The following is a 14,288-nucleotide window of genomic DNA, read 5'->3' as shown; positions in this document are numbered from 1 at the left end:
AGACCTCAAACTTCCGTTTCTTTCCTTTTAGATGGAGGTGAATGGTCAGCAGTTTCTCAGTGACCTCAGGAAAGATGTGGAGAAGTCCATCGGATTCGACGCCATCATGCGTGTCCGTACTGGCACAGGTAATAACAAACTTGAGGAAAACACTACAATATGTAAAGTTAAACATACTAAGAACACTTAGCCAAAATATCAAAAAACTCTTAAGTCGTGTAAGATTTTATAGATGAGTAAAAAAAACATTCTTGTTTTCAGAAAAAAACAAGCCAAAATTAAGTGAGTTTTTCCTCAGAACAAGCAAAATTATCTGCCAGTGGGGTAAGAAAAAAAATCTTATTCAGGGCTCGAAATTAACTTTTTTACTATGTAGCAAAAAAATTTAGGAGCACCCAATTTCTTTTTTAGTAATGCACCGATATTGAGTCGATTTTGATTGCAGATGTTTAACAAGCAAATGGGCTGATTCTGAAAGCCTTTTTTATATATTTGTTTTACGCCTTAAGCAAGGGACAAGAATGAATGATAATATGAGTACATGAACAAGATGTTAATCTTCTCTCAGTTCTTTCTTAGCTTTTTAGACAATAAATACAGCCATAATCAAAGTAGGCTACCCGTCCCTTTCAATGTTCAAAGTGCAAACAGAGACCGAAATCTTTCAAGCATGATACAGAGCTATAGACAACTACACAACTTATTAAAGCCCACATACTAATAACAGCTTCGATATTTATGTAGCATAATTTTCGCGCATTGGGGAGTCGCTCTCTAAACGTGGGGTATTAAAATTGCTTTTGAATGCGCGTGCGCGTTTTACTTTTGGTTTGGTTTTAGCGATCAAGCGAAACTCTGCGGTGCTGAGCTTGCATTCTGCAATACCAGAGATTACTTTAACAAAACCTTTTGAAAGTGGGAGGACACCAACGGGATTTTGAAAGCGTGTTCCCGGTGAAAATTACGCCCCTGCGTGAGTTATCATCTGATGTGAATGTATGCCGCGTTGTACAGTAGCCTATATTGAGACTGAGGCACCAGAATTTTATCCGACAGAATGTGCGCTCTAGCACGAAACAGTGTTGTTTTCGTCAACGATGACGATGACGAAATCATTTCGTTGACGCCACTTTTTTTTCATGACGATAACGAGACGATGACGAGATAAAAATGGCTCGTTGATGACTAAAACATGACGAGACGTGTGTGAGTTTTCGTTGACGAGACGAGAATAGACGAAAATGTTAGTGGGTGGTCCGTCAGACGTTTAAAATGCATGACATTTCCGCTTATTGTGCATGCCAATTAAAACTTAAAAAGTATCTGATGCTATGGCAAGCCGTTTTAGCATTACATACTCTTTGCTATACTAGTATGGCAAGCCGTTTTAGCATTCCATCCTTGTTTGTCTTTTATGTTCTAAAACATTCCTTCATTATTGTAATTATTGGTGAAAATAGTCGATCCGGAAGCTCACATTGTGTTGAACTATAGATCTGCTATTTTCAGAACTTATAAGTGACACTACCCACCAGCAAAATACTTACTGACCTACATTAATTTGTTAAAAGACTACTTTTTTCCCTTTTTTTGACTAAAACTAGACTAAAACCTTTTTGACTTTTCGTCGACTAAAATTGGACTAAAACTATCACATATAGAAGTGACTAAAATTTGACTAAAACTAAGAAGCATTTTAGTCCAAAAGACTAAGACTAAGACTAAATCTAAGATGGTTGTCAAAAACAACACTGGCACGAAATATAGTATATTTCTTCAAAAGCAGATTGTGAAGACCTTTTAATTTTCCACAGTAAAAATCGTCGTATCACACACCCTTAATTGCAATGCAGTTTGCGCAAATCTGGAACAGAGGTTGGTTGAGAGAAAAAACGGTTCAGCGGAGCTCAGTGACAGGGAGTGATTGACGGCTAATGTCTCAAATCTGCATTAAATGTACAAATGTAAAGATAAAGTTCAAATGGTTATGTAATGTTGGAGAGAACAGCGAACCTGTCACTGTATCAGCTCACAGCAGTCTGTGCAGTAGTTAGGCTAGCGAAAGTTTTGTAAAGAAATGAAACCAAGGCGCACCACAACAATTTCTCGCACTCGCACAAATGCTCCCAAATATAATTTGAGGTCGCGCAGATTAAATTTTGGGAGCATATGCGACCAAAACGGTCGCAATTTCGTGCCCTGTAATTTCAAACAGAACACAAGATTATTTTTCTTACACCACTGGCAGATTATTTTGCTTGTTTTTTTTCTGAAAACAAGACAATAGTTTTTACTCACCTAGAAAATTCTTCTTGATTTAAGAATTTTTGGATATTTTGACTGGAAACAAGACAAAAAATCCAAGTAAGAAAAGCATTTTTTGCAGTGTAGCACTATTTTTTTTGGAATCAAGAACTCCAAAATTAGTGTACAAAAGAAAAACAAGTTTCTGGATTTGTTTTGTTTTGTTTCTGGATTTGTCTGAAAATGTCTGTTTTTACTGAGCGACTGTTTGATAAACTAAGGCATGGTTTCACAGACAGGGCTTAGACTAAGCCAGGATTATGTAGGATGTATTTTAAGATCAAAAGTTCTTTTTTTAGTTGAAACAGCTCAGATTTACATTTAAGTCTGGGACTAGGCTTAAGCCTTGTCTGGGAAGCCGGGGGTACTGTAAATGTCTAGTGTTTCAAAAACATTAAGAAAACTTACCAATCCTACATGTTTGAATAGCTATGTTTGTAGGGCAAATGTTTTTCCTAACATCTGTGTGATCCTTGTCATTTAAGGCTTCAGGGCGACAGATTTCTTTGGTGCCATATACATGAACAACACTACAGATGTGGAAATGGCAGCAGTGGACTGTGACAAAGCCGTTACGGTGGAGTTTAAACATGACGACTCACTCAGCGAGGAGTCTGGAGCTGTGATGCAGGTCAGTCTTCACTAATGACACTGAGCTCTAAGACGATCACAAAAAAAAATACAAAACTCAAGGGCATTTAAATCCTTATTGAGCTTTTTGTTTCCTCTGGTTTCCCAGTGTGCTCTGCTCTACACCACCATCGGTGGACAGAGGAGGCTGCGAATTCACAACCTCAGTCTAAACTGCAGCTCACAGCTGTCTGAACTCTACAAAAGCTGTGAGACAGATGCCCTCATCAACTTCTTCGCCAAATCAGGTGACTACTTTCCCAACCCTTAAGAATGTAAATGAAAGTCATGCAGGTGTTACAGATTTACTTCAAGTTAAAACATAATGCTGATTTAAAAAATTATTATGAGAACTTGAAGAACCATTTAAGCGCTTTTATTTTTAAGAGTGTACATGTGGTTTCATTTACTGCAAACATACTGAAGTGAGTGTGGTGCCCGCTGTGTTTTTTAGAGCACATGAACACATAAACATCTCCACAAACACTCTGAGAGTCATTTTATAAGCATTTTGTCATTTCCTTTGAGAAAAAATATCCTCATATCATATACAAACAGAAACTGAAAGGTCTTCACAGCAACCCGTTAAAATAAAAGTTCCGTTTAATTTGAAGAAAAAAAAAGATGCTTTAGATTAATAAAATTTAATAAAACCTTTAAAAACCAGAAAATGAATGAAAAAAAAACCTAATTTGAGAAACATATGTAACCCTTGTTCCCTCGTTCACACTAAATCTGTGAATCTGTTTTTGATATGACACTATCTGTTAATTTGTTTCTTTTTTTAAACTGGTTTTAAAGTGAAACAAAGCATACTCAGTACAGGTTTTTCCAGTCTTTTCAAGTTATGTGCTTATTTTAATTTCTTTTGAGTTAGCTTTGTTGTTTTTTTCTCAGTTTAAGTTTTTAGAAATTGTATTGATTCAGTTATTATTCAGTTCAGTTTTAATATTTTCATTTTATTAAATTTTAAATGTAAGTTTATGTTTTTCATAAAATATTCATATTTTATTTTATTTTACCTTTGTTTTAATTAACAATTACAATACTGTGATGCAGAAACAATTTTCTTCAGTCATTTTTGTACATTTATTACCTTTTTTTTTAGACAAATTCGTATTCATATTCATTCATATTTTAATTATATGAAACAAATTCATGGTTTCTGAAAGTATTTTTCTTTTTCTTTTTTTTTTTCCTCGCTGAAAATTCTTCACAGGCACTTTTTCATATTTATACAGATTTTTATTTTTACATTTGTGGCTCTGGACCATAAAACCAGTCATAAGAGATTTATACATCATCTGAAAGCTGATTTATGGTTTGTTAAGATAGGACAATATTTGGCTGAGATACAACTACTTGAAAATCTGAGGGTGCAAAAAATCAAAATATTGAGAAAATCGCCTTTAAAGTCCAAATGAAGTTGTTAGCAATGCTTATTGTTAATTAAAAATAAAGTTTTGATATATATTTATGGTAGTCCATTTACAAAATATCTTCATGGAACATCTTTACTTAATATCCTAATGATTTTTGCCATAAAAAAAATCTATCATTTTGACCCTTACAATGTATTTTTAGCTATTGCTACAAATATTGCTAATTAAGGGTCACATTTATTCTTCTAGCAGACACTCATCCAAAGCAACTTACAGTTGAGGAAAACAGCAAGCGATTCATCATAAGATGGCAATAAACAGACGTTTATAGACGTAGATAGTTTTATCAGATTTGTTTTATTCTCAGTGCAGGTTTTTCAAACTGTATTACATTTACCAAATATTATCGTAAGCTCATGGTTGACAGTCATTGATTGTGGTGGATGCTTTTATCATGCAGCATATCGGGCCATGCTCAACCAGCCACTGAAGGTAGTGAGGGAAATCCTGGTTAACCAGACGGCTCACATGCTGGCCTGCTACAGGAAGAACTGTGCCAGTCCCTCAGCAGCCAGCCAGGTCAGTTTCACACTTCATGTTCATATCCATACAATGTAGCACTGTCGTTTTAGTATTGTATATATGTGACCCTGGACCCCAAAACCAGTCATAAGGGTACATTTTTTAAAAATTTATAAGCATGTATAATCAAAAAGCTGAATAAATAAGCTTTCTGTTGGTACATGATTTGTTAGGATATGACACTATTTGGAAGAGATACAACAACTATTTTAAAATCTTGAATTTGAGGGTGCAAAAAAATCCAACTATTGAGAAAATTGCCTTTAAAGTTGTTTAAATGATGTTCTTAGCAATGCATATTACTAAACAAAAGTTTTGAGATATTTACGGTAGGAAATATCTTCATGGAACATGACCTTTACTTAATATCCTACTGATTTTTGGCATAAAAGCAAAAATCTACCATTTTGACCCATGCAATGTATTTTTTCTACTTTAGACTGTGGAAACTGGAGATTTTTCATTTTAATTCTAGTTTATGTGCTTTTGTCATTTTAATTTGTTATTAGCTTATTATTATTATTATATATTATTATTAGCTTATTAGTAATTAGCATACTTGGCTTTATTTTTATTACAGTTTTAATTTTAATAATTTTGGTACTTTAACTTCAGCCTATTTCATTTTAGTCAACGTTTCTGTTTTTCATTTTAATTTAATATTAATTTTATTTCATTTTAGACCTTTTTTCTCCATCTTGTCTCGTTTATGTTTTTTGTAAATTTTTCTTTACTCATTAATAAAATGTCAATTACCAGTACCTTTTCTGTTACATTTTAAGATTTACTTTATCCCTAAAACACAACACAATGCAAAGTCAAAAATATGGGTAAAAAGCCGGTAAAAAATCATTGCGGAATATCCTTTCATATTAATGCATTTGATTTGTGTAAACTGATGGCTCTTCTTCAATGATTTACCCTACAGCTAATCCTGCCCGATGCGATGAAGGTGTTTCCCGTCTACATGAACAGTCTGTTGAAGACTCCATCTCTAGTCGGCAGCACTGAGCTCTCCACAGATGACAGGGCCTTCCACAGATTCCTTGTTAATTCAATGGGAGTGGAGGAAACCCAGGTCCTGCTCTACCCACGCCTCATCCCGCTGGTCAGTTACACAAACACAACATGTATATTTCATTAACATCAAACCCTGAGCTCTGGAGTAGGGGTGGGAAAAAAAATCGATAGTGCAATTTATTGTTGTGCTCTCTGTCGCAATAAATAATCGATACACTAACGGCCAATATCGATATTTTATTACAACACAAAATGATTAATTTACCCGTTGTCAGTGTCACTGTCACACCCAGTATCTACCATTCTGTTTGCGGGGGGCGCTGTTTGGGTAAATAGGGGTGAAGTGGCGGAAGCAGCGGCCAGTGAAGAACACAAGTTATCTAACAACAACAGAGAAGAAGCGCAGAAAAAAGAGAAGCGAGAAGAATGGTGGAAAATAATGAAAATCAAATCAAATCAAAGACCCACCCGCTAGTTTCCACTCTAAAGTGTGGAGACACTACGAATCTGCAAATGCACCTCGTTAACATAAAGCACTTTTACAGTAACTTACTACTGACGTTCCAGTATCGTGGTTTACACATATTAATTAATGTTCATGTTGTTTTTTAATGTTCATGCACTTTTATCTGTCTAGCTGCACAGTGTTTACATTTAAGACCAGGAGGCAGTGAGTTATTATCTAAATGCATATTTCTTTGCACAATGTTGGAAATGTTGGCATTAATAAATGCATAAGATTTCCTTATTATGGGTATTTTTTTCTTTTTCAGTCACATATATCGTGATATATCGTTGATGAAATTTCTTCCAATATATTGAATATCGTAGATATCGTGAATCGTGTTATTATCACTATCGTGGGCCACATATCGCCACGGAATTGAATCGTGAGTTACCTGTATCGTCCCACCCCTACTCTGGAGTTTATGCATTTTTATCATGTTTTTACTCTCTCAGCACACTATGGATGTGTCCAGCGAGGCGATCCCAGCTCCAGTGCGCTGCTCTGAGGAGCGGCTCAATGAGTCTGGCATGTTCCTGCTGGAAAATGGGCTCTTGATGTTCCTCTGGCTGGGACAGGCCTGCCCGCCTGACCTCATCCAGAACCTCTTTAACGTGCCCTCTCTCGGCCACCTGTCCTCAGAAGTGGTATGCCACTGCTTTCAAAGTTACATTTTTATTAGTACACAGTTAATATGACATTCACTGAAATAAAAATGGTTGTAGAAACAGTTTTCACTCAGAAATTGCCAGTAAATTGGTTACAAAGAAACAAGTAACTCACTTGAAATTTAATAAGAAAGACTGAAGTAGTATTGTCTTGTTTTATTTACAACTTCTTTACAAATTCTTTTGATTTGCTTATTTTCAAATTTTTCCATGTTCTTGTAAATTTTTTTACCACAAATGAAATCATAATTTGAATGATAAATTGGACTTAAATTAACATGTATTTTCAAAATTAGTCTTTGTACTCAAGCTGCATGAAATCTACAGGTTTGTGTAGAATCTGACGATCATGTTTTGCTAGCCTGGCTAACGCCAAACCACGTCATGACAATGTCATGATTCGTGGTCTGGGAACCACGTGTTCATTTTCTCCTATTTGAGGCGTGGTTTACGAATGCCTAGAGCCGTTTATTGGGCGATACGAATGTCTATCAAATGCGCCTGTGCGTAGCCCATAGCCAATCGTTTCAATTATACCGGATGATGTATGTAGAGCGAACGCCAAAAGTTGCTCTTTTTTCAAAATAAACTTGCGTTCTAAATAGTGGTGGGCCGTTATCGGCGTTAACGTGCTGCGTTAACGTGAGACTCTTATCGGGCGATAAAAAAAATATCGCCGTTAATCTATTCTCAAAGTTGGGTTGGGAGCTGGGTCTAAACTACGCAAGATATGATGACTTTCACCTTGATATTTTAGCGCAGATGACGTATACCTAGTCGAATTGCACTGTAGGGGGCGAGAACGAGTCTTCAACTTCTGTGAAATTACCACATCAAATGAGACGTGCAAACATGAATGCAGCTATGAAGCCGCTTCAGGGCAGGTGCGTTGCTAGACCCTTTTTACTGGGGCACGTGAGTTATAATTTACTTTGATAATCCCGAAATAAAGACATTAAACTATATGCAACAACTGAATTGACGCTTCTAAAAGCAACGCAGTTTAACCCAAGACTATGCACGCAGATATCCATGCCGGTGCGCGTCTGTGCAGCACGTGCACGTCGTGCAGCCTTTTGCGCAGAAGTACTTGGTTACACAAGTTTGTATAGGTAATTATGTTGTAAATGCAATTGTCAAGCAGTTTGTGATGCATTTTGGAAACAGGAGATGAGCGCCTGATCTAATGCTCCACCTGGCCCGTTCTCGAAGACTTACTTTTAGTCATTATTTGGGTAGCACACATATTCTGAATGCCTTCAGCAGAATTCAAATTAGCCATTTTAATCTAGATTAATCTAGATTAATTCCAAGATTTAATCTAGATTAATCTAGATTAAAAAAATTAATCTATGCCCACCCCTAGTTCTAAACTACTTAGAACACTGTCTAATGCTGCATCGAAAGATAACTTTGCGTCTGCTGCCATGCTGGATCCATAGTTATAAACAAACTGCTTCGGTGAGTCGCATAGAAGGCGTCATCGTCTTGCTGCTCCCTCCCCGTTCTGTGATTGGTTCCCTATCTGAGGTGAAAATTTGGTCCATGGTTTCCAGGCTGCCTAGCAGCGTGAATAAAATCGTGCTGCGCGCAAGGCAGCATGGGGACACCCAGGCTAATGTTTTGCAGCATATATGATCTAAAAAAACATTTTGGCCTTTATTGGCATCAAGAACGTCTGACCCGTAGTAAAAAGTTTTATATGATTTCAAATGTGCTTATTTGATTAGTGACTAAGAAATAGAATTTTGTGTTTTTAAAAAATCAGTTTTACATCATAATATTTTCTTCTTTAATTTCTTTCAAAATCCTAAAACTTTTCTATATCTAAAGGTTTATTTAGATAAATATAAATATATTTTTTTATAATTTTATTTCGATTTTTAGTCCCAGATTTTCTGGGATCCAAATGGTGTTTTATAAAGATTTACATCTGAAAAACGAGATAAATTCTAACACGGTTTACATCCGTCAGTATACATTTTCACTGGGATAACACTGACAACAGTTTAAAATAAAATAAAATAAAAAAATTCCAAAGTAAATACAAAATAAAATAAAATAACAACACTGCAAATCAGAAAGCCTTTTTAAAGACCTTTTAATAACTTAATCATAATCATTATTTTTAGACCTTCAGTGTGATAACACTGGCAACAGTTTAATCTAAAATACTAAATAAAATGAAATGAAATTAAAAATAAATAAAATTTAAAATACAAAGTAAAATACAATAAAGTAAAATATGAAATAACAACATTGCAATGCAGAAAACATTTTTTCAGAGCTTTTAATAACTTCATAATCTTATATTTAGACCCTTACTGAGATAACGCTGGCAACTGTTTAATCTGAAATAAAATAAAATAAATACAAAGTAAAATACAAAATAAAATAAAATAACACTGCAATGCAGAAAACATTCTTTCAGACCTTTTAATAATGTCATAATCTTATTTATATCACTGAGATAACACTGCCAACTGCTTTATCTAAAATAAAATAAAAAATTACAAAATGTATAAAATAAATGTTATATTATATGCAGAAGTTTGAAACAACATGAAGGTGAAAAAATCTGAATAGATAAGAAGGTCATTCTTTTAACTAGCATTTGTAAAGTACCTGGATTGAAATTCAATTATATCTGCTCCAGGTTTGGCTTTAAAGGATGTTATTATTCCTCTCTGCACTATTGATTTCACTTTTGTGTTGCTTTAATCAAGAAACCTTTTTATCTCATTGTGTGAATAACGTCAGAGCTGCGGTGATAACTATAGTGTTATAATTGTCTTTTTCAGCAGACGTCATTACCTGTGCTGGATAATGCTCATTCCAAGAAAATCCATTCAATCATCTCCAGCATTTCACAGCAGAGGGCCTCATCCATGAAGGTACAGCTCACTCCCACCATCTTCTCTCTGTATCTCTGTCTTTTGTTTGTTATAAGGAGGCTTGAATAGTTACTAATGGTGGTAATGTGTTTGTGTGTCAGTGCTTGTGAGGTGCATGAATGTGGATCCTTCAGATGTTTCAGAAATTTTAAATAGCAGCTAATATGGATTGGTTCACTTCCGGAACAAAAATGTACAGATAATGTACTCACCCCGTTGTCATCCAAGATGTTCATGTCTTTCTTTCTTCAGTCGTAAAGAAATAGTTTTTTGAGGAAAACCTTTCAGGAATTATCTCTATATAGTTCTATGGTTCCCTTGAGTTTTAAATGTAGTTTAAATGCAGCTTCAAAGGGTTTTAAAACTATCCCAGCTGAGGAAGCAAAACGATCTGTCATTTTCTAAAAAAAATTACATTTTATACACTTTTTAACCACAAATGCTTGTCTTGTCTAGCTCTGCAATGCGCATGCGTACTCTGTGCACTCCGGTTCAAGACAGTTAGGGTATGTCAAAAATCTCATTTTCTCCTCCAACTTCAAAATCAGTATAGTATATAAATAGTCTTTTTATTTTTTTTAAATAACTGATTGTTTCACTAGATAAGACCCTTCTTTCTTGGCTGGGATCGTTTAGAGCCCTTTGAAGCTGCATTGAAACGGCATTTGGGAAGCTCACAGACAACATAGAAGTCCACTATATGGAGAGAAATCCTGAAATGTTTTCCTCAATAAACATAATTTACGAGTAAATTATCTGTACTTCTTTGTTGTGTAAGTCAACTAATCCTTTAGTCATTAATTACTAGTATGTTCATGCTTAACTCTAATACATAATTCATCATTTTGAACCCTTAAATTGGGATGCACCAAAATGATAAATCTTGGCCGAAGCCGAACAAAATTAAACACTGGGCCGAAGGCCGATTATTCCCCCCCCCCCCAATGCATTTTGCCAATTTTTTCACCATTGCATAAATTAAATAGCCAAAATGTACTTTTTACAGTTTTGTCTTGGTTTTCAAAAAAAAAAAAAAAAAAAATCAATTACAAAACAACAATTTAAAAATATTTACTTAACACTGAACAGGTTTAACATTCTAGTGGACATTATAGCCTACAAACAAAGCACAATTTAACTTAAAATAATAAGTTAGTAAAATAATATTCTTTGGTCATTTTTAAGAATTTTTGAATCAGGCATGTGTTTTTTAATGTACAAATAAATGCAGCCTTGCTGAGCAAAGGAAAATGTTATAATAAATGCTTTAATAGAGCTGTTGTAATGATTGTTATCATTATTATTGTAACATTATTATTTTTTGTTTTGTTTCATTTTACGGTGTGAAATTACAATGCTAACATTTATTAATCTTGACTTTTATTTTGGTGGAAACCTGCTGGAAGACCTCAGTACTACTTTTTGCTGACAGCAGCAGATTTATGAATGATTCTCATTACGCAGATTTTCCTCGCGCTTTGGAGTTTGAACCCTGTCTAACAAGCTCTTTCAGCACTGAAAATAAATACGATTTGTGTGCGTATTAGACAACATAACATTCTGTAGTTTATTTACTAATGGTTTAAGGCCATTTGGTGATTTCAGTCATCATACAGTAACCAGCAACAACCAGCCCTTTCTCTTCTCATGGAAGACGTGCGATGTGATACTAAAAAGTCTTGTGCTGTTGCTGCTTGTAATGATTTTTGCGTCTATCTCTGACAGTTTTAAATGCTTCCACACTGCCAACAGGTTTGCTGCATTAGTGCAGGCCTCTATTTGATCATGTCATTGTTCGGTATAATTTATTCGGGCTTTTCACTTTTTTTTTTTGCTATTTCCGATTGCAAGTTCAGAACATTCGGCGCATCCCTAGTTTTAATGTATTTTGGTCAAATAATACAGCCTTGGGCATAAGAGATTAAAAAAAAAAAAAAAAAATCTTATTTGATCCCAAACTTTTTTCTTACCAATTGCCTTAATGCTCATATTCTCTGTACTCTTTCAGCTGCTGATAGTGAAGCAGAAGGACCGATCGGAGACGTTGTTCCGTCAGCACCTGGTCGAGGATAAGGGTCTTCACGGAGGCGCTTCCTACATGGACTTCCTGTGCTACGTCCACCGTGAGATCAGGCAGCTACTTACTTAACTCATTCACACACACATTTAAGTGTGTTACAGCGCACAGCCCTCTTCTCATGTAACCTCTTATAGCTGCCTATAATATACGACCAAACTCTCTTTCTGCAGTTGAGTGTGTACTTTCTGCTTTATTCCTCAGCGTTCGACAGGAGGGATGCTGGTCAGTGGGTGTTTAGATTGAACACCTTCAACTGCACCACATCTCCCTGTTCTGAGGAGCCATTATATTGAGAGATCGTCTCAATGAATATCTTAAATCAGTCCCCTAGATTACATTTACCAAAGGGAAACATTTCTTTGAATCCTTAATGCAGCGAAATGGGCTCATAAGTGTCTGGATTTGAGTGGAAAACAGTGTTTTCAGATGAAAAACCTGCGCAGTGTCTATTAAATTAATAGACTGGTTTGTGAGTGGTTATATAGAGGAAACTTGCTCATTTTTTTCTTTTTATGACTTCAGGGATGAAAACACACGAAACTGAAATATAGTCATGCACAAAAATGATCTTGCGATGCAATTGCTATGTCTGCTATCCCATTTTTTTTAAAGTAACATCTTTGTCTCAGTTTTTTTTACTTAATGTTATTTTGCGCATTATGTTTACATTTTGCTTGTATGTTTCCAATAAAGGGACAGCAATGCTTTTCAACATCATGCCAGTGACTTCCATAAGATGAACACTAGATATTCCAGAAAACATATCTTTCTTAAACCAAAATTAAAAATGTTTTAACAGTGAAACGTCCCTTTTATTTTAAGTTAATGTCAGTCATTATTTGTTATTCTTAACTTCATACAGTTTGCTCTTGAAACATTTCCTATCTGTTATGTTTTATAACATGAGCAATTATGATACTAAATCTGCCTTATTTTTTTCTGACTTTAAACGGTACATCTCTGGACCAATACTGTATATTTTCTTACAGTTTGAAATGGATTTTAAGGACTCGTAAGCAACTATTCCTCAGGTCACATGCATCTAGCCTTTGTACCGGTTCATTAGTGCTTTGGAACCGACACGCATGTGGTTCTTCGTATTGAAGACTGAAAGGATTCATTTCTGGAAGCTGAAGGCAGTCTGTCATGTACATTTCAATATAAAAGCCTTTATACAGCTGTTTTTGAATAAAGGTGTAGTCCCTGTTAACCTAGTAAGTGTGTTTGTTTTGTGTCTATTTTTCTGAACTCAATTCAGTTTTCAGTGCTTAATCCTGTTCTCTTCACACATTTCAGTAATTTCCAGAAGTGACAACCGCAGTCATCAAGTGAAAAACTCAGGTAGTGACAATCACAAATTCTACACACTGTGTACTAAACTGACCAGAGCAACTAGTTGTCAGTGACGTATTAAATGTGCATCAGTATGGACTATGAAGTTTATTCCTAACAATATATTTATACTCTGTTGATAATGAAAATTAAATATACAATTCAAATGATTTTTGATACAGTTAATGCTTCCTCAAATAAGAAAATGAAATCACATTTGATTTCTCATTTGAGAAAACCATTTTAAAAGTTTGGTTTATTATTTGATCATTTGAGCATTTGCTTTATCATTTGAGCAGCTGTTTTGAGAGTTTGATCATTTTAGGCATTTGAGTTTTCATTTTTATTTTGACAGTAATAAACTTACAAAATGGAAGGCCAACAGGGCCAAAAGTTTTTAAGCAGACCATGTGAAATTTAAAGGGGTCATGTTCTTTTACAAAGTCTTTATTTTGTTTGGGGATGCACTAGAACATGCTCTCATGCTTGGTGGTTCAAAAAAACGCACTATTTTTCACAAAATTTTAATTATTACAATAGCTTTCTTCCCGAGCTGACACTAATGGCTTGATTAAAACCGGGTTTGCTTTTTGCATTCCGAAAAACAATACGTGTTGTGATTGTTTATTCTTATTATTTTTGGCATAAAAGAAAAATCGATCATTTTGACCATACAATGTATTTTGGTTATTGCTACAAATATATCTGTGCTACTTACTACTGGTTTTGTGGTCCAGAGTCACTTATACTTTCAAAATGTAAAAATATGTTTCTGTGGATTTTTCTCCATATAGTGGACTTGTATGGTGGCCTCAAATGATCCCAAATGCGTTGGTAAACGATCCCAGTCGAGAAAGAAGGTCTTATCTAGTGAAACAATCCTTTTTTATT

The 14,288-nt window shown here is 35.0% G+C and overlaps 1 protein-coding gene across 4 annotated transcripts in view; it reads left to right on the top strand.

Annotated features, from left to right (window-relative positions):
- Positions 1 to 13,279, top strand: part of sec24d (SEC24 homolog D, COPII coat complex component) — a 34,633-nt gene extending 21,354 nt beyond the window's left edge. For 2 of the 4 annotated variants that reach the window (XM_073835619.1, XM_073835617.1), the window contains exons 15-22: positions 32 to 128; positions 2,790 to 2,935; positions 3,044 to 3,182; positions 4,777 to 4,895; positions 5,827 to 6,006; positions 6,879 to 7,070; positions 9,896 to 9,985; positions 11,994 to 13,279. In XM_073835619.1, the coding sequence (XP_073691720.1) occupies positions 32 to 128; positions 2,790 to 2,935; positions 3,044 to 3,182; positions 4,777 to 4,895; positions 5,827 to 6,006; positions 6,879 to 7,070; positions 9,896 to 9,985; positions 11,994 to 12,134 (1,104 nt within the window). In that variant the 3' untranslated portion in view covers positions 12,135 to 13,279. Of the gene's footprint in view, positions 1 to 31; positions 129 to 2,789; positions 2,936 to 3,043; positions 3,183 to 4,776; positions 4,896 to 5,826; positions 6,007 to 6,878; positions 7,071 to 9,892; positions 9,986 to 11,993 lie in introns of all 4 variants that reach the window. The other 2 variants (XM_073835618.1, XM_073835616.1) reach the window with 1 other exon arrangement.
- Positions 13,280 to 14,288: the final 1,009 nt, after the last annotated feature.

The sequence above is a fragment of the Garra rufa genome, chromosome 3 (genome assembly GCF_049309525.1).
Source record: "Garra rufa chromosome 3, GarRuf1.0, whole genome shotgun sequence".
NCBI lineage: Eukaryota > Metazoa > Chordata > Actinopteri > Cypriniformes > Cyprinidae > Garra > Garra rufa.
The sequence above is the reverse complement of the archived record's forward strand: the minus strand, read 5'-3'. Positions and strand labels throughout refer to the sequence as shown.